This window comes from Giraffa tippelskirchi, chromosome 1 (assembly GCF_054371585.1).
Source record: "Giraffa tippelskirchi isolate mGirTip1 chromosome 1, T2T-mGirTip1v1.2.pri, whole genome shotgun sequence".
Taxonomy (NCBI): Eukaryota; Metazoa; Chordata; class Mammalia; order Artiodactyla; family Giraffidae; genus Giraffa; species Giraffa tippelskirchi.
This window is the reverse complement of record NC_137275.1, coordinates 88,505,033-88,530,453: the sequence shown is the minus strand read 5'-3', so window position 1 is coordinate 88,530,453 and position 25,421 is coordinate 88,505,033. Positions and strand designations below refer to the sequence as shown.

The 25,421-nt window shown below is 36.4% G+C and overlaps 1 protein-coding gene and 1 pseudogene across 1 annotated transcript in view; one reads left to right on the top strand and one right to left on the bottom strand.

Annotated features, from left to right (window-relative positions):
- Positions 1 to 25,421, top strand: part of TACR3 (tachykinin receptor 3) — a 64,690-nt gene that overhangs the window by 6,759 nt on the left and 32,510 nt on the right. The window contains exons 2-3 of the mRNA XM_081551307.1: positions 18,741 to 18,929; positions 20,894 to 21,044. Of these exons, the coding sequence (XP_081407433.1) occupies positions 18,741 to 18,929; positions 20,894 to 21,044 (340 nt within the window). The remainder of the gene's footprint in view (positions 1 to 18,740; positions 18,930 to 20,893; positions 21,045 to 25,421) is intronic.
- Positions 12,207 to 16,198, bottom strand: LOC145538761 (14-3-3 protein epsilon pseudogene; annotated as a pseudogene).

Below are 25,421 nucleotides of genomic sequence, written 5' to 3'. Positions count from 1 at the left end.
AAAATTTATTTATTCTGTGCTTAGCCCCTATTGTATCCTTATGTCTATCATACTAGCTGGCACATGGTAAGCACTCAATCCAAACTACTGAATAAAATAATCATAAAAGTAATCAAATAAAAATTAAGGTGATGAGATACAACCTTTTTCCATTAAAATTTACAGATATTGCTATGCTTGTAGTAAATATGACATTTTTACACATGCTTTTAGATTGAACCATATGTAACTGCCAATTTTTATAGCTTAAAGTGTCATTATTTTATATGATTTAATCTAGGAGAAGGCAATGGCAACCTACTCCAGTACTCTTGCCTGGAAAATCCCATGGACAGAGGAGCCTTGTAGGCTGTAGTCCATAGGGTCGCTAAGAGTCGGACACAACTGAGCGATTTCACTTTCACTTTTCACTTTCATGCGTTGGAGAAGGAAATGGCAACCCACTCCAGTATTCTTGCCTGGAGAATCCCAGGGACGGGGGAGCCTGGTGGGCTGCCGTCTATGGGGTCGCACAGTCGGACACGACTGAAGCGACTTAGCAGCAGCAGCAGCAGTAGTTGGATATGTATTGTCAAAAGTCTCTCAGGGGTGCAATTTTCCAAAAGGTTCAAAACTATTTTTCAAATCAAAATTCAAAGAACTGATAACAGCTAAAACCCCCAACAAAAAGAAATGAGCAAATAAATGAGGAAGCGTCTAAAAATCAAATTTTACTTAGAAAATTAGAAATTACATTTGAATATAACATCAATTCTATCAAGTCTCTAGGCACATATATATAAATGTGCTAACATTAACATATCCAACACTTTTTAGTCCATAACCTTTACTTATAAACCATTTCTTGCTAGTTATTTCAAAAACAACTAGTCTCCAGTTATTTCAAAGAATCCCTAGAAAGGTCTGATAACAGTTTATCAGTAGTCTTCTTTAGCATTTCCATTCTCCCTACTCCGCCCTGGCCAGAGAGACAGAGAGACAAAAAAGAAAAAGCAATGTCAACACTTCGGTACAGAGCATAATAGTGTAATAGTGTGTCGGAATAAGCCATGCCCTTTCCTGGTCACTGTTTTGGGCATATTGCAGCCAAACCTGCAAAAGTCTTAAATTACAAACTGCCCTCTGCCTGATATTTTTGTGATTTCTATTTGTGTTCCATATAGAATTCAGAGAAATTATCTTGTCCCTAAGCTTTGCTCCACTAACAATTTCTTAATGACCAGTGTTCCTTCATCTTCTACTTGCAACTCTCTCTCCATGGGGCTCAGCTCTAAACCATATGCCCAGGATGAGGGATTGTCCTACTTCCCTATGCTTCATTGCTCTGAGAATGCTGCTGCTGCTGCTGCTAAGTCGCTTCAGTAGTGTCCGACTCTGTGCGACCCCATAGACGGCAGCCCACCAGGCTCCTCCTTCCCTGGGATTCTCCAGGCAAGAATACTGGAGTGGGTTGCCATTTCCTTCTCCAATGAACAAAAGTGAAAAGTGAAAGTGAAGTCGCTCAGTCGTGTCCGACTCTTCGCGACCCCATGGAGCCTACCAGGCTCCTCCGTCCATGGGATTTTCCAGGCAAGAGTACTGGAGTCGGTTGCCATTTCCTTCTCCAGGGGATCTTCCCGACCCAGGGATTGAACCCAGGTCTCCAGCATTGCAGACAGACGCTTTACCATCTGAGCCACCAGGGAAGCCCCCTGTTGCCTCCCTAGTCCAAGTCAACATTGCTTCTCACCTAACAGTTTTCTCAGAGGATGAGATGGTTGGATGGCATCATCGACTTGATGGACATGAGTTTGAGCAAGCTCTGGGAGTTGGTGATGAACAGGGGAGTCTGGCGTGCTGCAGTCCATGGGGTTGCAAAGAGTTTGGACACGACTAAGCGACTGAACTGAACTGAACAGTTTTCTCTATCCCTGCTCTGTTTCCCTTTCTCAATGCAACTATCAAAGTGATCCTGTAATGAGTCAGATCACTGATCCCCTCTGCAAGTCCTCCAATGGCTCCTCAGTTCTCTCAGGGTAGAAATCAAAGTTCTTACAGTGGTCTGTAAGATTTTATAATAACCGATCCTTTGTTACTCTCTTACCTTATCTCCTAGTACTCACCATGTCACAGCTCTGCTCCACCATCTCTAGACTCCTCTGTTACATCAACATACTAAGCATGTTTCCACCTCCGGATCTTACCCTCTGTGTGAAATACTCTTCCTCCAGGCAGCGACATTGTTCATTACCTGTACTACTCTGGACCTTGAGCACTCTGTTGTTTTAATTGCTTTAAATTTTTCTTTGCCACATGTATCTGTATCACCTTCTAAAATACTATATAATCAGCTCATCTGTATGGAGTAAACGAATAATAGATAGAGTCTATGGTAACTATGAGAACACATAGCAAGGGAAAGCACTTTTATAGTGTTAGAGCAGAAAAACACAGAAATGTAGAAGCATTTTTTTTCACATGGTGATCACCTTTATTTGTGAAACACTGGTATTTTTTTTTAATTGGGGTATAGTTGCTTTACAGTGTTGTACAACATAGTGAATTAGCTATATGTATACATACATCGGCTACCTTTTGTTCCTCCCTTCCACCCCAATCCCATCCTGGCCATCATCAAAAAAATACACAAACAATAAATGCTGGAGAGGGTGTGGAGAAAATGAAACCCTCTTGCACTGTTGGTGGGAATGTAAATTGATGCTGTCACTATGGAGAACAGTATGGAGGTTCCTCAAAAAACTGAAAATAGAACTGTCATATGGCCCAGCAATCCCACCACTGGGAATATGTCTAGAAATATTTTTAGTTATTTTACAAAAGTGTAGAAAATTTCTCCTAGTAAATTTGCTATGAGTAGTTACTATTTAAATAAAAATGAAATATTTAAAATAACTATACAGCTTAATATGTAGCTATCATATTAAACTGAATTATCTATAAAGAAAAAGGTTAGATTTTCAAATGAGCAAAGGGAACAATTCTGAAGAAATTAAAATACAAATGGAGTGTTTATGCTGCATAAGTACTCTAAATCACAATTCAGAATTCTTAGATGAATAAAATTAACTGAATTTAAAAGATATCACAGTACCATATGTCACAGTACCATAGTTTTAAACCTTCAAACTAAATGGATATATGAAGGCTATTTTCTCCATTAAGTTAACTACATGGTATAAAATAAATTCAAAACTCTTAAACTTCCTTCTTGTTTCATTAGCTTAAAATATTTTACTTCAAAAATAAAAATATTTTCAATATCTCTTCAACAAAAATTAACATAATCTAAATTTCATGTTGAGGGCTCTGATATTTAGAAACAAAACTGTATAATAATATTTTTAAAATAATAGATTACAAAGTTTTTCTACATACGAAATCACTGACAATCCCCATTGACTAGTCACAAAACCATTGTGGAGACTATCTTTAATGAAAATGAATGGAACAGGTCTCCTTAGAAACATATAAAAGGATACTATTTTAAAGTTTTAGCAGCTCAAAAATAGAACACATATGCCAAAGAACACACACATACTCAACAAATTATATGCATGCACAATTCTATACATGAACTCCTTGCTTTCCACAAATTTCAATTAACCAAGATTATTTAGTTATATATTTATACATGTATGTGTAATATAGTAATATACATAATAGTTATATATGTATATATATATTATACATATATATATAAAATAATACCAGTCCCCTCAAGAGCAAGCTCAAGCTTTTGTTACCATGTCATATTAACTGTAAGTATTTGCATAAAGTAAAGCTGTTAGCTCTTCAGTCCATGAATTATTGCACAAATAACATATGCACTTCATAATCAGTGGTCAATCATATTCCTATTTTTCAAAATCTGTTACTGACTGGTCACTGATTATCTGTTAGTTGGTTCATGCACACATAGCAAAGGACATAGTTGCATTGCCTCATTGTCTTTCAGTGATGAACTCAAATGACATCTTGGAAAAATGACTAATCAAGAGAAAGCCTTGCCAACAAAGAAGAAAGTGTAGTGAAGAAATAAAAAGTATTAACACTGAAAGTGAAATTCAAGTCCAATATAGGTGAAGATAAAGAAGAACAACAGCTGCATATGTGAATGTTGACAGTCACTTAACAAGAGACTCAAAGTATGCTGCCAGGGGAAATTAGTAAAGGTGAATTTATCAACATAAATGAGGAAAATGATACTGACAAATGAGGAAGATGTCTGAGGAAGAGACACTGGCAAAAATTGTCATATTAAAAAACAAAACAAAACCTCTCAGAGATATTTCAATACTTTCCAAGTTCAAGAATAAAATGTTGAAGTCAATTCAAACACACAAAGATATAAAAACATGTTGGCTTTGTATATGTTATATGAAAGAATAAAGTAAACAATATTCACATTCAGGACTTTTTTTTCTAAGAGTTTATTTTAGAGACAGTTTTGGTGAACAGCAAAATTGAGGAGAAGGTACAGAGATTTCCTATATAGCCTCTGCCCATCCCCCTTATGCACGGCCTCCCTGTTATCAACATCTTCCACTAGACTGGTACATTTGTTACCATTGATGAACCTATACTGACTCATCATAATCACCCAAAGCCCATCATTTACATTAGGTTTCACTTTTGGTATTATACATTCAATGTATTTAGGCAAATGTATAATGACATGTATCTACCATTATGATCTCCTCCAGAGTATTTTCACGTCCCTGAAAATTCTCTGTGCTTTGCCTATTCAACGCTATTCCTCTGAATCCCTAGCAAATACTGTCTTCTTATTGTGTCCATAGTTTCATCTTTTCCATAATCGTATAGTTGGAATCTGAGCCCCGAAGAATTGATGCTTTTGAACTGTGGTGTTGGAGAAGACTCTTGAGAGTCCCTTGGACTGCAAGGAGATCCAATCAATCCATCCTAAAAGAGATCAATCCTGGGTGTTTATTGGAAGGTCTGATGTTGAAGCTGAAACTCCAATACTTTGGCCACCTCATGCGAAGGGTTGACTCATTGGAAAAGACCCTAATGCTGGGTAGGATTGGGGGCGGGAGGAGAAGGGGACGACAGAGGATGAGATGGCTGGATGACATCACTGACTCGATGGACATGGGTTTGGGTAGACTCCGGGAGTTGGTGATGGACAGGGAGGCCTGGCGTGCTGCGATTCATGGGGTCGCAGAGAGTCAGACACGACTGAGAGACTGAACTGAACTGAACTGATAGTTGGAATCAGTGTGTAGCCTCTTTCAGATTTCATCTTTCACTTATTAATTATGGATTTAATGTTGTTAATGCTTTTTCATGGCTTGATATCAAATTCTTTTTAGCAATGAACAATATTTCATTATCTGATGCACCACAGTTTATTTATTCATTCATCTAATGAAGGACATCTTCGTTGCTTCCAAGTTTTTGGCAATTATGAATGAAACTGTGATGAACATCCATGTGCAGGGTTTTTTGCAGGGTGGGGGGATTGCTGTGGGGGGAGCGGTAGGGGGGCATAAGTCTTCATCTCCATTTGGTAAATATCAAGAAGCACAATTGCTGGATTTTATGGTAAGAGTATGTTTGGTTTTTTAAGAAGCAGCCAAACTGTCTTCCAAGATGGCTGTACCATTTTGCATTCCCACTAGCAATGTATGAGAGTTTCTGTTGCTTTACCTCCTTTCCAGCATCTGGTGGTGTGGGTTTTTGCCATTCTAACTGATGTGTATTGTTGTCTCGTTGTTGTTCTAATTTGTATTACCTGATGATGTATGATGCAGAGCATATTTTTGTATGCTTATTTGCCATCTGCCTATCTTCTTTGGTGATATGTCTGTTAAGGTTTTCGGAACCTTATATATAAGTTAGCGCAGAGATTCTTTCTTCAGCCATGCTCAACCTACTAATTTTGTTTCTTTCTTTCTTAGGATTTCTGTCTCTCCACTTGCATTGCCCAGCAATTCTTACATGATATCTATTTTATTATTAGAGCCCTTAGGATATTAATCCAGTTGTTTTAAATTCCCAGCATGATAATTCCAACATCCCTTCTATGACTGGTTCTGAAGATTGCTTGATCTCTTCAATTTTTGTGTATGTGTCTTTTGGCATGCCTTGTAAATTTTCTTGATAGCTAGTGTCCTCGCACTATTTATTGAAAAAAAATACTATTAACCCCATTAAATTGCCTTGGATGTATATGTGCCAAAAGTCAATTGAACACAAATATGTTTATTTCTAGACTCTTGATATTTTTGATTTATTGATCATGACTATGATCAATAAATCATAGTCATAGTCATGACTATGACTATAAATATAGTCATAGTCATGACTATGACTACATGACTATTTTTATGCCAGTCCTACACTATCTTGATTACTGTAGCCTGTAGTAAGTTGTGAAGTACAGAAAGTATAAGTACTTCAACTTTTTATTTTTCAAAAATTTTTGACTATTCTAAAAGAATTGCACTTCCAAATTACTTTTAGGGTAAGTTTTAAAAATTCTGGAATTGGAGTAAGAATTTTTATAAGGATCGTCTTAAGCCTTTCAATGAATTTGGAAAGCACTGTCAGTTCAACAATATTGAGTTTTCCAATCCATGGACATGGACTTCCACTTATTGAGGTCTTCTTTAATTTCTTTCAACAATGATTTATAGTTTTCAATGTACAAGTAACAATTATTTTTTTACATTTCTTCCTATATTTATTAAATTTTACTAAATGTTACTTTTTTGTGCTATTGAATAAAATTTTTTGAAGTTCATTTTCAGATTGTTCATAACTAGTATCAGTTCAGTTCAGTCGCTCAGTCATGTCTGACTCTTTGCGACCACATGGACTGTACCACACCAGGCTTTCCTGTCCAACACCAACTCCTGGAGCTTGCTCAAATACATGTCGATCGAGTCAGTGATGCCATCCAACCATCTCATCTTCTGTCATCCCCTTCTCTTTGCACCTTCAATCTTTCCCAGCCTCAGGGTCTTTTCAAATGAGTCAGTTCTTCGCATCAAGTGGCCAAAGTATTGGAGCTTCAGCTTCAGCATCAGTCCTTCCAGTGAATACTCAGGACTGATTTCCTTTAGGATGGACTGGTTGGATCTCCTTGAAGTCCAAGGGTTCACAATAGTCTTCTCCAACACCACACTTCAAAGCATCAATTCTTCGGCATTCAGCTTTCTTTATAGTCCAACTCTCACATCCATTCTTGACTACTGGAAAAATCATGGCTTTGACTAGACAGACCTATGTTGGCAAAGTAAATGTCTCTGCTTTTTAATATGCTGTCTAGGTTGGTCATAGCTTTTCTTCCAAGGAGCAAGCGTCTTTTAATTTCACGACTGCAGTCACCATCTGCACTGATTTTGGAGCCCAAGAAGATAAAGTCTTTCACTGTTTCCATTGTTTCCCCATCTTATACCATGAAGAGATGGGACCAGATGCCATGATCTTTGTTTTTTGCATGTTGAGCTTTAAGCCAGCTTTTTCACTCTCCTCTTTCACTTTCATCAAGAGGCTCTTTAGTTCCTCTTTGCTTTCTGCCATAGGGTGGTGTCATCTGCATATCTGAGGTTATTGATATTTCTCCCAGCAATCTTGATTCCAGCCTGTGCTTCATCCAGCCGGCATTTTGCATGATGTACTCTGCATAGAAGTTAAATAAGCAGAGTGACAATATACAGCCTTGACATAGTCCTTTCCTGATTTGGAACCAGTCTGTTGTTCCATGTCCAGTTCTAACTGTTGCTTCTTAACCTGCATAAAGATTTCTCAGGAGGCAAGGAAGGTGGTTTGGTATTCCCGTCTCTTGAAGAATTTTCCAGTTTGTTGTGATCCACATAGTCAAAGGCTTTGGCATAGACAATAAAGCAGAAGTAGATGTTTTTCTAGAACTCTCTTGCTTTTTCGATGATCCAACAAATGTTGGCAATTTGATCTCTGCTTTTGCTGCCTTTTCTAAATCCATCTTGAACATCTGGAAGTTCTCGGTTCACATACTGTTGAAGCTTGGCTTGGAGAATTTTGAGCATTACTTTGCTAGTGTGTGAGGTGAGTGCAATGGTGTCGTAGTTTGAGCATTCTTTGGCATTGCGTTTCTTTGGATTGGAATGAAAACTGACCTTTTCCAGTCCTGTAGCCACTGCTGAGTTTTCCAAATTGGCTGGCATATTGACTACAGCACTTTCACAGCATCATCTCTTAGGATTTGAAATAGCTCAGTTGGAATTCCATCACCTCCACTAGCTTTGCTTGTAGTGGTGCTTCCTAAGGCCCACTTGACTTCAGACTCCAGGATGTCTGGGTATAGGTGAGTAATCACACCATTGTGGTTATCTGGGTCATTAAGATTTGTTTTTTGTTTTTTTTTTTGTATAGTTCTTCTGTGTATTCTTGCCACCTTTTCTTAATATCTTCTGCTTCTGTCAGGTCCATACCATTTATGTCCTTTATTGTGCCCATCTTTTCATGAAATATTCCCTTGGTATCCTTAATTTTCTTGAAGAGATCTTTAGTCTTTCCCATTCTATTGTTTTCGTCTATTTCTTTGTATTGATCACTAAGGATGGCTTTCTTACCTCTCCTTGCTATTCTTTGGAACTCTGCATTCAGATGGGTATGTCTTTCTTTTCCTCCTTTGTCTCTTTTTAGCTTCTCTTCTTTTCTCACCTATTTGTACGGCTCCTCAGACAACCATTTTGCCTTTTTGCATTTCTTTTTCTTGGGATGGTCTTGATCACTGCCTCCTGTACAATGTCATGAACCTCTCTCCTAAGTTCTTCAGGAACCTGGTCTATCAGACCTAATCCCTTGAATCTATTTCTCACTTCCACTGTATAATTGTAAGGGATTTGATTTAGGTCATACCTGAATGGGCCTGTGGCTTTCACTACTTTCTTCAATTTCAGTCTGAATTTGGCAATGAGGAGTTCATGATCTGAGCCACAGTCAGCTCCTGGTCTTGTTTTTGCTGACTGTATAGAGCTTCTCCATCTTTGGCTGCAAAGAATATAATCAATCTGATTTTGGTATTGACCATCTGGTGATACCCACGTGTAGAGTCGTCTCTTGTGTTGTTGGAAAAGGGTGTTTCCTATGGCCAGAGTGTTATCTTGCAAAACTCCATTAGACTTTGCCCCACTTCATTTTGTACTCCAAGGCCAAACTTGCCTGTTACTCCAGGTATATCTTGACTTCCTACTTTTGCATTCCAGTCCCTTATGATGGAAAGGATATCTTTGTTTGGTGTTAGTTTTAGGAGGTTTGTAGGTCATCATAGAACCATTCAACTTCAGTTTCTTCAGCATTAGTGGTTGGGGCACAGACTTGGATTACTGTGATACTGAATGGCTTGCCTTGGAAATGAACACAGATCATTCTGTCATTTTTGAGATTGCACCTGAGTACTGCATTTAGGACTCTTTTGTTGACTATGAGGGCTACTCCATTTCTTCTAAGGGATTCTTGCCCACAGAAATAGATGTAATTGTATTTCTATATACTAGTTATGTCTTGCCCATATCTACTACTTGTGTGGGCAAGACATAACTAGTATATAGAAATACAGTTGATTGAACTTGTATCCTGTGACCATGCTGAATTTATTTATTAATCCTAATGGGTTTTGAGTTCTGTGGATTCCTTAGGGTTTTCAACTGGAGTAGGCAATGGAAATATGGAAGATCATTTCATCTGCTAAGAAAAGCAGTATTACTTCTGCCAGTATTACTCCTGTAAGTAATAAAGACAGTACTCCTGTTGAATCTGGATGCCTTTTCTTTCGTTCTTTCTTTCTTTGTAGTTGTTATTGTTGCTATTGTTTGCTATTCTTTTCATAGCTGATTTTTCTTTTAAATTATATATTCATGGTATTAAGTTAATTTGAGTACAAATTTTTCAATGATAGGAAATAATAGAAAAACAATTTTTAAAATTGCCTCCATTCATTCATTAATTTAGTTATACAATAAATATGTTGTTTAATCACTAAGTTGTGTCGGACTTTTGTGACCCAATGGACTGTGGCCCACTAGGCTTATTCTGTCCATGGGATTTCCCAGGTAAGAATACTGGAGTGGGTTTCCATTTCCTGCTCCAGGGATCTTCCCAATCCAAGTATCGAATCTACATACTCTGCATTGGCAGGTGAGTGCTTGACCACTGAGCCACCAGGGAAGCCCCAATAAATATGTTATGGGTGCCAAATATATGCAGTATTATCCCAGATGTTATGAATATATTTATTATTAAGTATATATCCAAGAATGGGCTTCTCCAGTGGCTCAGAGGTAAAGAATCTGCCTGCAATGCAGTCAACACAGGAGACTTGTGTTTGACCTCTGGGTAAGGAAGATCCCCTGGAGGAGGGCATGGGAACCCACTCCAGTAATCCTGTCTGGAGAATCCTATGGACAGCGGAGACTGGTGGGCTATAGGCCATAGGGTTGCAAGGAGTCGGACATGAGTGAAGTGACTGAGCATGACCATGATATCCAAGACTATATTATTATTCTAGTTTAGAGGTTATCTATACCTCTTTTCTTCCATTTGCACAGTTAAGTAAGCATTTACATCATCACAACTTAAATACCTGAAGATGTAGAACTCCTTATGCTTGATTGACAATACCTTCTCTCTGATTTTAAAGATAACAGAGTAGAATTGCCACAGGCCACTTCAAAAAGGATTTTAAGATGGTATAGATCCATATTAAAATTGAGGGAAATTAATTCCCATTGCACTCAAAGAACTTACGGAGTCTCCAAGTATAACACTGAACATTGCTATTTAATCACTGAAGCATTGAGCACAAGTTGCCCTGACTGAGGCTGCAAAGACCTTACTACTCTCCATACTGGAAATTGTCTAAAAGGAGAGATTTGAAAGAGAAATAACCTATAATGCACTACCTTGATGAAATAGTTTCTGTTGAAGAGCTAGGATAATATCAAAAGAAACTCTTTTAATCCTTAGGTCAGAACTTTGGCATGAACTTGTTTTTCTTTCCACTCTATTCACAACTAGCTAAGAACCGCATTAGATCTTTGCTTGGTTTTGTCTCAAGCTTACCACAGCAGCTTGGTTTTTAAGTTTCAAGTGTTAATTTAATTGTATTCAACATAGTTTTAGAGTGATTTGAGGGTCTACTGTGCCTGATATTATCTAAGTCTCCTTGTATACACTATGTTATTTAATGTCATTTTTACCACATAATTAAACTCTGCATTATGTTTATTATTCCCATTTAGCAAAGTTAAGAAACCTAAGCGACTTAATGACTGAACAGCAACAAAGAAAGCTATTCCTTTTTAATTTAGGTTTGTTTTATTAGTTTAATGTTAATCCATGCTGTGTTTCAATAAGAACAATACAGATTCTGTGTCTGTGGCTCCAGTCAGATATCCAGTATTACAAATTGGCTTCAAGTTACACATACTGAACAAAAGACAGAGGTTGAGCCGGCAAGGAGGGGAGGGGCGGGGCCCAGGGGGAGAGGGAAGGAAAAGAAACAAAGAATTGAACACACATGCAGGCTTTTCCATACCACCTTCAATGCTAATCTGCTTCAGAGGGACAGTAAAAGTAGGCAAGAATGAGCAGCCATGGATTGTTGAACTGTTACCAGCACCATGCTTTTCAGCAACATTTCAGCAGAGTTTGAAACACTTTCAGCAAAACCATTACAATAAAGTCCCCAAACAACCTTTTACCACCTCAAGCTAACATCCAATTAATTTTAAACACTGGTATAGAATTCAGTTTAAACAATTACAAAAAGGGAAAATAATAGCACATACATCTCTACAGTGTGATTAACCTTTCTCTTAGATGCTTGCATCACGTAAAATTCTAATGGCTTTCGAATGAATGTAATTTCCATTCTAATGGTGATCTTGCCACATCTGGCAGGGGACAATACAGTAATGCTGAAAAAGCCTCTATGCAGTCCTGTTAGTGTTCTTAAAGAGCCTAAAAGCTGGGACCAGTAAAATCTACAGAAATTCACTCTTGCCTTTAAGAATGTTTGAAAAATGTTAAAAAAAAAAAAAAAAAAAAACAACCAACCGGGCAGGAACCTAAATTCTGAGACCAAATGTAAAAGCCAGATTTGGTGGTTCTCAGTGACAATGGGGGAATTTCCAAGAGGGGTGGGGTGGGAAGGTCTAGGGTGGTCAGAGATGGTTTCTCTTGTTGACTTTTATGTCTCACTGATTTTCATCTTCCACATCCTGCAGCGCTTCCTTATTCTGAAGTCCATAGTGTCAGATTATCACGTAATAACTGCATGATAAGTGTAGAGTCCTTATAGTTTTCTTCACCTCAGCATGTCCAGTTCTGCAATTGCATCATCAAAAGCTGCTTTTGCCAATCTGCAGGCACAATCAGGGGAATTAAGAATTTCATAGTAGAATACAGAAAAATTGAGAGCAAGACCTAAGCAAATGGGATGTTTTGGTGGAAGTTCTGTCATTGCAATATCACTAGCAGCTTTATAAGCCACTAGGCTGTTCTCTGCAGCCTCCTTCCTTTCATTTCCTGTGGCAAATTCAGCCAGATACCCGTGGTAGTCCCCTTTCATTTTATAATAGAAAACCTTGGACTCACCAGTGTTAGCTGCTGGAATGAAGTGTTTGTCCAGTACATCCAAAATGTCACAACAGATTAAATTCAGCTCAGTCTCAAACCATTTGAGATTTGCCAATATTCCCAAATCATTTTCAGTTTGTCTTCTCCTCCCTTGTTTTCGTCTTTCTTCCTTTTTAAAATTGTGTACACTCTGAAGTTTTCATTTGTAAACAATTATTCACTTATCTATCTGTCCAAATATTCAACAACTATTTGCAGTCACTATTCAACAATCAAGCTGACTACTATGGATAATTTGTTAGGTGCTAGAAAACACTGAAGAATAAATCATATCTCCAATGAGCTAAAATCAAAGTGCGAGCATAATTCTGTTGCAGCACTGAAGACATAAAAACAAACTCTGGATAGAGAGAAGAAAAAAATCTACAATGATCGTTCTGTAATCTGAGTGGAAATTAAAGGATGGATAGAAGTTTTCCAGCCATAGAACTTTAGAATAATGTATGAGCAAGAGAAAATCACTTCAGCAAGGAAATCAGCATGTGAAAAAACCTGAAATGACTATCTGAGCTGGATAATTTCCACTTTTCAATTCATATCTACTCACTGTCTATTCCACTCTTTTCTCTGACCCTGCCTACCAGGCTGACTACTTCTATAGACTGACTATATCAATAGCTTGTTCTCTGGCCTCTTGGCTTTACCTAATGTAGACCCCCAGAAGGCATGGCAGGAAGAAGATAACTTTTGAGATGTATGTACCACTCTTGCCTTTCAGTTTTGCTACAAATTGGCTAAGTCTCCAGCTGTACACATATTTCTTACCAAGTGCTTCTTCCTAAGGCTTCATCTCTTCACTTCAGATTAGAGGGTCCTGAATTTACATACTAAAGCAGTGTCTACTCTGGCAGAAGCAGAGTGGAAAATAGTAAAATCTGTATTATTTCAGGTAAATAATACTTAATGTAATCAAGCAAACATTTGAAGGCTGCACTGTCTTTATACCCAAAATTTTAAGTGTGTATAAGCGTATAAAGATCCAGAAACAGAGCTTATAAAAAGGCTAACAAAAGGAAGAATTATACCACATACCAAGAACAATTACAAAATGGAAAAGCTTACTTACTAAGAGTAAGCAGTTATGTCAAAGAATTCTATTTTGCAAAAGACATCTTTCTGATGAAAAAGACCCCTTGAATCATATCAGAAAAAGAAGTAAATGATAAAGGAAAGTGATCTAGTATTGCAGTGAAAAGGAAAACTAATAAAAGATGGCATTAAATGTGAGCTTCTGATGTATATAGGGACTTCCCTAGTGGTCCAATGATTAAGACTTTGCCTTTCAACACAGGGGGTACGGGTTCAATCCCTGGTCAGGGAGCTAAATTCCCACATGCCTTGCAGCCAAAAAAACCCAAAGCATAAAACAGAAGCAATATTGTAACAAATTCAATAAATACTTTAAAAATAGTCCACATCAAAAAAAAAAAAATCTTTTAAAAAAGTGACTTTAAAACTTCCTTAGGTGATATACTAAGCAGAAGAGTGAAGAATCCAATCATAGCTATTTTTTGGGAAACAAGTCATACTAAGGGGGCTCTAATAAATTTGAGAATCTGTTTGGTGAGGGAAGAATGGTAGTGAGCTCAAACAAACACCTAGAAAAATCGAATGTGATCATATCAAAGATATATATTTATTTAAAGGAATAATAAAGTACTGACAATCATTTGAGTAAAATTATATCCTGGATTTGATCATTTCTCCTCAAGGTCCAAAGGATCTTTATTTGCAGACCCTAAGGATCCATTTTCTTCATGTTACTGTTGAACAAATTATTATTCCTAGAGAGAGTTGCATAATAGGAAATATTGATACCACAGTGAATTCCTAATCACCAGTTTCAATCACCAATTTCTTCAGCAGTACCTGGCAGTTCCACCTATTTCTTTGGCCTACTGGCTCTCCCTTTCTACAATATTTCAACATTTCTTTATCTTCCTCAGTCGTTAATGTAATTCAGTCTCCAGTGGTAATATTCTATCCCAAGCAGCAATCATCTCTCACCCAAACAAAAACAGTAATGAGGTAACTTACTTCCCTGCTTCCATTCTTTCCCTCTTTCAATCCATTCTCCATGCTAAAATCTGATTACTTTCCCTTCCTGATTGAATCACCTCAATTACTTTTGAGAGGACAAAATTCCATGACCTGCACTACAACTTCATCTCAAATCACTTTCCCCCTTCACTTTCAGCATTTCAATTACTTTAGCCTTCAGTTCCTAAAGTGCACATGGTTCTCCCACCCTTACCTATCAAGCTGTAACAAACCAGAACAAACTGGGTGACTTAACAGAAATTTATTTCTCACATTTCTGGAAGCTAGAAGTCTGAAATCAAGGTGTTGGCAAGAGTCATGATCCTCTGAAGCCTATGAGGAAATTCTGCCCGCCCTTCCTAGCTTCTGGTGGATTGCTGGTGTCTTTGGCATTCCTTGGCTTGTAGACACATCACTCAGTCCTCCATCTTCACATGGCATTCTTTCTGTTTTTCTGTTTCTAGGATTCTCCTTTATACCTTATATTGAATTAGGGCCCATCCTGATGACCTTATTTTAATTTGATTACCTATGTAAAACTATTTCCTCACAAGGTCACCTCCTATGATACTGGGTATTAGGACTGGAATGTATCTTTTATTAGGGGAACATAATTCAACCCATAAAATCACTGCAGATGGTGACTGCAGCCATGAAATTAAAAGATGCTTACTCCTTGGAAGGAAAGTTATGACCAACCTAGACAGCATATTAAAAAGCAGAGACATTACTTTGCCAACAAATGTCCGCCTAGTCAAGGCTATGGTTTTTCCAGTAGTCATGTATGGATGTGAGAGTTGGACTATAAAGAAAGCTGAGCGCAGAAGAATCGGTGCTTTTGAACTGTGGTGTTGGAGAAGACTCTTGAGAGTCCCTTGCCTGCAAGGAGATCCAGCCTGTCCATTCTAAAGGAGATCAGTCCTGGGTGTTCATTGGAAGGACTGATGTTGAAGCTGAAATTCCAATACTTTGACCACTTCATGTGAAGAGTTGACTCATTGGAAAAGACCCTGATGCTGGGAAAGATTGAGGGCAGGAGGAGAAGGGGATGACAGAGGATGAGATGGTTGGATGGCATCACCGACTCAATGGACATGGGTTTGGGTGGACTCCGGGAGTTGGTGATGGACAGGGAGGCCTGGCGTGCTGCATTCCATGGGGTTGCAAAGAGTCAGACATGACTGAGTGATGGAACTGAACTGAACTGAAAACCCCACTATCTGCACAGGAATTTTCCATGTGTTGCTTGTTCTCCTGGAAATCTATTTTGCAACCCTCACCCTTCTGCTTGCTACCTTGCCTAGTCACCTTTTCTGGTTTCAACCCAGAACTCTTTTCTTAGGGAGAACTGATTGATCATTTAAATGTTTTTTTTCCAGTAAATGCACTAAAACAGCCATAAACATTGCCTTTGTAACACTTATTATATTTGTAATTTTAAACTTATTGGTGAGATTATTTGATTAATATCTACCTACTTCACTCGACTTGTGAGTTCTGCAAAGGTCATTTTTTCTCACTGTTGTATTACTTCAGTGTCTGGAATGTTACAGCAGGCATCCAATAAATATTTGGTTGAATGAATGAATAATAGATCAAACCAAAAATGACAAAAATGTCAGCTTGAAGTTTCAAAATTTCTACTTTCGCTGAAGTGTTGGCAAGAACATAAATTGATTGTTTCCATACAGTTTAAGTGAAATAGTATTCTACCTGTAAGAAAAATTTCTCTAACACTAAACTAATAGACCAAAAAAAAAAAAAAAAAAAAGATCAATGAGAACTTTGCAGTTTATTTTGAATTGTCCATGCTGAAGTGGCTGTACAGGACTTTAAACCTCATGTCACTCAACTTCTCATTTTAGTCTCAAAATAGCAACTGTCTAAACATTCAAATTGGATTCATAAATCTCCAGGACAAGCAAAAAAAGCAAAGATTATGATAGGATTGAGGAATATTCAGTTCGGTACAACATTTATTGATAAGTTCGGTGTCTGACTCTGTAAACACCATAAAGCAACACTTCAATATATTGAGAGAAATGGCATGGTGAGCTACAGTCCACAGCAGGGGGAACAGAAATAACCAACCAAAATCATTGCCTTTATATATTTGATTTTTGTCTTTAATGTTACACATAAATGTTTGAATTTACAGATAAAATGTGACTTCTGAGTCTTTGGAAGACATCTACCTTACATAGTTCTCTTTCCCTTCCATAATTCTTTATATGAATAGTTAACATTCAAAGCCATAATCTGTACCTATATAGACTTCAAGGATTGGCAGAGCTGGCTTAGAATTCCAATTCTTACCATATGGGACATTTTTAAACAACGTACTTAAACCTTAAGCCTCAAGTTTTCTTTTCTGTAAAATAGAGATAGTATTATTTGATTTATTGAACTTTTCTGGATGTTAAATATATGTATGTATATACATATATATACAGTGTGTGTGTGTGTGTGTGTGTGTGTGTGTGTGTGTGTGTGTATGTGTAATAAGTTGCCTGGTTAGGCTCAGCAATCAATATATATTGCTAGAATTAATTTATACCAATATAAGCATGAGAGGTGAATTTTAAACAGTTTTCAGATTCAAACGTATGCATTTTATTTTCTTTTTTAGGCAGTGTATTTGCCTAAACCAGGGTACTTTTTTATGGCTACTTTTGTCATATCTAACATTCACTTTTGCCTATTAGCTGTCATTGGAGAAAGAAATGGCAACCCACTCCAGTATTCTCGCCTGAAAAATCCCACGGAATGAGGAGCCTGGCGGGCTACAGTCCATAGGGTTGCAAAGAGTCAGACACATTAGCTGTCATATATAATAAATTAAGGATGTTTCCTTTAAGTAAAGTACAACTAAAGCTAACATTATGAATAGTATATAAGTACGAATATATCTACTGAAGATCTAGTTCTACTTAATAGTTGCAAAAGCAAAGAGCATTAAGCAAATTAATGAATTACTCTTATTCTGAAATACTTATTCATAAGATTAAATGTTTTTGGTTTAAGTAATATTCATTCTTTGATAAAACTGTTACCTTTGAGAAACACAAAATGGCCAACAGTAAAAGTAGTATGATTAAATAATATGCTTTATTGAGAGAAATGCCAAGATACAATTAATTTAGCCTACATTATTTTCTACTCTGATTATTGGCTATAAGTTGGCAATGAGCCACGTTATCCAATTTAAAACCAGAATTTGATCCTCCCGGACATAGCGTTACTATTTTACCAAGTGAATAAAGCTTGACTTTTGTTACCATATTCAAAGAGTTTCTAATTTCCCAAAAAGTTGCACTCTAAAAATAATACGTGCTTATGTTTCTTAGAGCCTTAAATATATTTTCCTATAACAATTATGTTATATATAGTTACATAGACACTATGAAGATTTATATGATGTAGTATGAACTCAGTTTTGGAGGTAAGAGCATAGCCTCAGTCAAACTTGATTTATTCATCCTTATCTAAATTCTGAACTTTATCTCTAGATGCTTTTCAATGGATATATTGACAATATCTTTCCTAGGGATTCCTCATATTTGTCAATCATGTAGACATTATCCATATTAGTTCCCTAGAATTTTCTTTTTATAAAGTTAAACATACACAAGAAAAATAGAGGTTTTGGGATACAGAACTCATATTTTTAAGCACTTAATGCACACCTTTCCGAGTCCGTTCAGCCGAGTTCTGATAATGTGCTAGGCACAGCACCAAATAATTGATACCTTTCACTTTTATTATTTCTATTGATCTTGACTTTACCACTAAGAGGGGGTGTTCTTATTTCTATTTTAAAAATAATAAAGTTGAAGTTCAAAAAGTTAAATAAGTGACAGTATAGGATTTGAACCTTGATCTGCCTGATTGATAAGACTATGCCATAATTACTCTATGCTGTCTCTATGCAAGAAAAATTTTTATCAATTTGTTTACCAGAAAAGAGATAACCATGGCCCTTGAAACTCCTCTGAAACTCACTTTAAACTAACAAGAGACCCAACAAAATGGTTTTGTTTGTTTTTATACAGGTATATGGCCATTATTGACCCCCTGAAGCCCAGACTGTCTGCCACCGCAACCAAGATTGTCATTGGAGGCATTTGGATTCTAGCATTTCTACTTGCATTCCCTCAGTGTCTTTATTCCAAAACCAAAGTCATGCCAGGCCGTACTCTTTGCTACGTGCAATGGCCAGAAGGCCCCAAACAGCATTTCACGTAAGTTAATTATCTATTATAATCTTCAACTAAATGCATTGAGCTCTTAAGAAACTATAGGTTGGGAGCAACAGTTAAGCAGATAAGACATAGACAGTTCCCTCAAGGGCTCAAACACTACTTGGGAAAAAAGACACATAAAAATACTATACTATTTGTATATAGTACAGTATGATATGATCAATTAGTTTGTATAAGTTATAATGATTTCTAATTGGAAAAATGTGATGACCTCTATATGGGGTAGCTCTGGAGAGTTTCCAGAGAAGACAGTAAGATAACTGGACATGAAAGCACAAAGGAAAACCAAGTTGTTATGGATTAACGAATGAGTGAGAAGGGTGGAACTGAAACCCAAAGGTGTGGATTGCTCTTGTAAGAAGCCTGGCTGAAAGGAAAGGGAGTCTTGGTTTGTTCCTGGTTGTATTCCTTTGTTTTAGCATTAAAAACTTAAACTCTTAGGTCAGAAAGGAGATAGGAATGCTATGTTAGAATTTGGTATTTCATATTTTGGACACACCTTAAAAAAAGCAAACTAACAAAACAATTGTTCAATTGTTTGCATTTTGTTTTTTATTCTGACCATTTAAATTTTATTTCAAATAAAATTCTTATTTAGTGATCTATTTTTTTTCCTTTAAAAACTAACAAATAATGCAAATACAATGATCATCTTTTAAAGCAGATATTTTATCAAACTCTGCTCTACTCAGAGTCCAGATTTTTAAAGAAAAAGACTGAGGAGTATTTATTAAAGGAAAAGCAGGCAGCAGTTATTAAACTGAGGACCGCATTTTTTCCATTATGTAATACTAATATATCTTATGTGTATGATAGCAAAACAAAATTATTCATAATAATAATAATTAAATTATTTGTTGACTGAATCAATTCACCACTGACTTTAACACTTAATAAGCTATCAGGAAGACAGCTTTACCAAATAAACACAGATATTGAGATTAGTATACCAAAATCTTTAATTACTTTAGAGCCTTCCTAAGACAGTAGAAGTCACTCAAAAGTTTATACAAATTCTAATTTGGCTACTATATTATTGGCTGCCGTCTTAGTCTGTCATAATAATATTTTTATAATTTTTATTGAAGCTAAGAAATCCCAAAATTTAGTTTGATAATTTATAGTATAATTACTTTGATGTGACTAATACCTCCATATGTTATTTACCAAATTTAGTGATGCAATCAAATGTGTCATGACTTTGAAAAAACTCTAATATGACTCAGAACATCTAGTTACATTTTTTTCCTTTGGATGAAAAATGATTTATTTCAAATATAACTGATGTTGCAAGATATATGTAATAGCTTTACACAGAAGAAAATGTATCAGTTGATCAGTTTACTCTGTGCCATCTCTTTTCCTCTGATTCTCTATTTAATTAGGTGAGCTTAGTGATTACCAAGCAAAGGAAAAGTACTCATCCTGAAGCCTCTAGACAAGGGGAAATGTGCAGTTTAAATGAGCTCTGTATGAATGCTATAGTTTTCATATGTGAAGTAAAAATTGACAAAGTTAAACTGGTAGTATTTGGATGATTGTAGATGACAATAGCTGGGACTTCCCTGGTGGCTCAGTGGTAAAGAATCCACCTACCATGTGGGAGATGCAGAAGCCATGAGTTCAATCCCTAGGTCGGGAAGATCCCTGGAGGAGGGCATGACAACCCACTCCAGTATTCTTGCCTGGAGAATCCCACAGACAGAGGAGCCTGGTGGGCTACAGTCCGCGGGGTTGCAAAGAGTTGGACACGACTGAAGCAACTGAGCACAGCACCCAGTACAGGTAGCTAGGTGTTTTGGTGAAATTGTGAAACGAGGACTTAGAGAAAATGTGGGATAATCATTGGCATTTTCAATTATGACTTAAAATGGAATGAATTCAAAGTCTTATTATTCTACTCCAATACGCTCTTCAGCATGTCTTTTTCTTATATCTTGCAGTTACCATATTATTGTTATTATACTAGTGTACTGTTTCCCATTGCTTGTCATGGGTATCACATACACCATCGTTGGAATCACCCTCTGGGGAGGAGAGATCCCAGGGGACACCTGTGACAAGTATCATGAGCAGCTAAAGGCTAAAAGAAAGGTACTGTTCCATATAACTTTCCCAGCATTTGTGTAAATTGTGGTGCATCAGAGAAGGAAAAAAAAAATCTAGTTATGGCATTTTAATATATAATTTGATGCTTTACTCCTACTTTTATTTTCCCCCTTCTTTCTTTTTTTTAAATTTTGCTTTCTTTTTATCTTCTATAAGCCACTAGTCATGTACAATAGCAGTTTACGATAAGAGTAGTCCCTTTCTTACAGAAAGACTATTACCTTTTGCAGAATATTCTTAATTATACCACCAGAAACTTCTGAAATGTCACTGTAGGAGTCACAGTTGGTTGTATTTCTTCAGCTCTAGTTATCTTAGTCTTTTAATAAACAAAATGCCTGTGATGTACTATATAATCTTTCAGAAGTTTCATTTATCCCAGGAAAGGCATCTCTCTTAGTATGTGCTATAATTCTGTAATATCCATTTATGTATCCTATTCTTCTTCCCTTCCCCACACCTCCCCACATTCCACCCCTATTCTTTATCTGGTTTCTACACAGCTATCTGATTAACAGATGAAGTTACATTAATACTGTTGTACAGCTTACTGGGTGACAAGATAAAAATTATTTCTGAAAAATTCACATTAAGCAAGAAAACCTATAAAAATTATCATAGTGACATTTTAGTAGGATTATTTTTTCATTGTTTCCTTTTCTGACTACTATTATGTGACTCAGTGAGTGAGATTTTTTTTATAATAAATTTGCATGGTTAAAAGGAATCTTAGAATCATCTATTCCATCTTCCTCTCTCCAAGTGATGAGTACCTAGTGCAAATCACAGAAAGTTTTCCAAGGATAAGTGAGACACACTGATTATGTCAATTATTATTATTCCATTTATGATTCATTTATTTATGTAGAGCTACTACTTACCGACACTCAGTTAACAACAATCAATCAGGTTTTAAAAATCTAGTATAGAAAATAGATTCTATTTTAACATTAATAGGTTTTTTTCTCTGTTGACAAACAGACAAGACTTTATGTTTGGTTAGCATTTTATCATTAGGTTGAGTATTTGAAAGCAAATATTTTTTCACATCAATTTAATTATTTCAGCCGATAATATATATAATTTCATTTTATTTATTTTTGGAAAAAAAAAACCTTAAAAATGAAGTACATGATCCCACTGCTGGGCATATATACAGAGAAAACAACTATAATTCAAAAAGGAACATGCACCCCAGTGTTCCCTGCAACACTATTTACGATAGCCAAGACACGGAGACAACTTAATTTTCCATTTACAGACAAATGGATAAAGAGGATGTGGTGTATATATATATATATATATATATATGTATATATAATGGAATACTACCAAGTCATAAAGAGAAAGTAATAATGCTATTTGCAGTAATATGGATGGACCTAGAAATGATCATACTAAGTGAAGTAAGTCAAAGAGAGAAAGACAAATACCATATGACATCATTTATAGGTAGAATCTAAAATATGACACAAATGAACTTATCTAAGGAGGGCATGGCAACCCACTCCAGTATTCCTGCCTGGAGAATCTTATGGACAGAGGAGCCTGGTGGGCTACAGTCCGCGGGGTTGCAAAGAGTCAGACACGACTGAAGTGACTTAGAATGCATGCAACCACACACAAAACAGAAACGGACTCACAGACATAGAGAACAGGTCACGGTTCCCAAGGAAAAGTGGGGGAAGGAGAGAGGATTGCCTGTAAGTTTGGGGTTAGTAGATGCAAACTATTCCATTTAGAATGGATAAACAACAGGATTCTACTGTATAGCACAGGGAACTATATTCAATAGCCTGTGATAAAACCTAATGGAAAAGAATGTATATATGTATAACTGAATCATTTGTTGTACAGTAGAAATTAACAAAACTTGTAAATCAACTATACTTCAACAAAATTTAAAAATAAAGTGCACAAACAACCAAACTATGTCTTTACCACATTAAAATAAAAAGAATCATAGAACTAGCAGAACTTTAGTAATATAATCATCTTAAGTGAACAGTTTCTCCTTCTCCTTTATTATTTTGATCCTCACTTTCTAACATCTTGATCTTGCTGCAGGATACTCTTTGCAGGGAGCGTATTTTCTAACAGCTGTGTTTTAGGCATAATCACATTAAATAGCTGATGTGATAGTCTACATTGTTGTTGTTATTCAGTTGCTAAGTCATGTCTGACTCTTTTCGACCCCAGGGACTGTAGCCCACCAGGCTCCTCTGTCCATGGGATTTCCCAGGCAAGAATACTGGAGTGGGCTGCCATTTCCCTCTCCATGGGATCTTCCTGACCCAGGGATCGAACCCGTGGCTCCTGCATCTCCTGCATTGGCAGGAGAATTCTTTATCACTGAGCCACCAAGGAAGCCCAATATTCTACGTACTATATTTCAGAATCACTTGTCTTTGTACTTCCTGCTTACTTTCTTGTCTTTTATTTCTTTCCTACTAGTTTAAGCATTTTTAAAACACTTTTCCCCTGTTCAATGCTACACAACTTAAAATAAGTTCGGTAATTATAGATTATAGTTCCTTTTTCTTAATATTGATGTAATATTTTTCTAGGAAGAGATAAAAATTTAATCTGAGTGTTCCTTTTTATTTTTGAGTTGAATCCCAGAGGGAACAAAAGAAAGAGGGAATATTTTTGCATTTACCCCCTATAGCAGATGAGAATATGGCATGTATATTTCATTTTTACTACATTACTCTGCAATTTCAAAGTATAAATATCAATTCAAACTGAGAGATTGACTCTTCTAGAATATTTCAAAAATTAAGATATACAAAAGTTCTAATCCATATTTCTATTTCTCAGGTTGTGATCTCGGCTGAAATAGTAAAAAATGACATTTATGACATGGGCTTCTCATAATAAACAACCTTGTCCTTAGGTTTCTTTCACAGTCACTGACTGATACGACCATTAGTACTGTGAAAGTAACCCTCATTTTGCCCCAAAATTTAAAATTTCAAAATAAAAATAGCTCTTCTCTTTAATTTTTTCATTTAAAATTTAAATATTGTCTAGTACAGTTTGGAGTACAGTTATTTCTAGTAATTATGTTCTTTTCTTATATCAGTATGACTGTTCAGGTGAAATATATGAATTTTACCCTGGATGGGCCATTTAATCATATGTTGTCTCCTAGAGATTACATCTTTGATATTACAGATTGGACTTGAGAAATAAGAGAGTATTAGTTAGAAGAGAGCAAATTCATCATGACTGCTGGGAAAAAACAACTCCAGAAACAACTCTGAGTCAATGTACTATTAATAAAAGAACAGCAGTTACTGACTGAGCTCCCCCAGACACGTGAATAAGAATAAAGAAAAGTTTAAGAAATTTTAGTCAAAACACTGAGAAGATCTTTGCAACTACCAAGAAGCATTGCTTCCATTTCTCTTTTTCTTAAGGTCTTCAGGGACTGTATTCAGTTTTGAGTCCTGAAGATTAAATTCTATGAAGAATAGCCAGTGGAAATAAATTCCATGTCTAAGTTATATAGAACCTAACATGTCTAAAAGTTAAACTAACGTGAAGCTGTCAGAAAATTGAGGATTAACCACCCCCACTCAACCTTTACATTTGTCCTGCCTAACAATAGGCATACTTTGAAAATAATACCAGTGGCACTTCAAAAAGTTCCTGGCACATAGAACTATTCTCAGTAAATGGTACCTGTTACTTAAGGCACTTTGTATATATATGCACTTTATTACATAGGCACTTTACTTTGACTATATAAAGCACTTTATTATGAAGATCAGAAAGAATCATGTGGTAGAAAAGTAAAGAGATATAAAAGTGGTCATTTATCTATTTAAACATAATATTGACCTACATTTTACCATGAGTCACGGTTTGTAAATAACTTTCATATGAATATTATTTAATTCTCACATTATCTATGTGAATTTTTCTTGTTTTATAGAAAAATGAAATTGAGGCTCAAATTCACAAAATCAATAAGTGGCAGAACTTGGACTTGAATCCTAAACAAAGTTTTTAGAGATGAGTTCTTTTAGAGAGCTATCTCAAAGGAATAGGTTTCAGACTGATACTTTACGTCCAAGTATTACTTATATTATATGAAGTGCATTCTCATACATAGACTGTACTAATCATCACAGTAGCCCCAAGAGGTAGGCCTCAGTAAGTAAGTAAGTAAGTAAGTTCAGTCACTCAGTCATGTCCGACCCTTTGTGACTCCATGGACTGCAGTACACCAGGCTTCCCTGTTAATCACCAACTCCTGGAGCTTGCTAAAAGTCATGTCCATTAAGTCGGTGATGCCATCCAACCATCTCATCCTCTGTCACCCCCTTCTCTTCCCACCTTTAATTTTTCACAGCA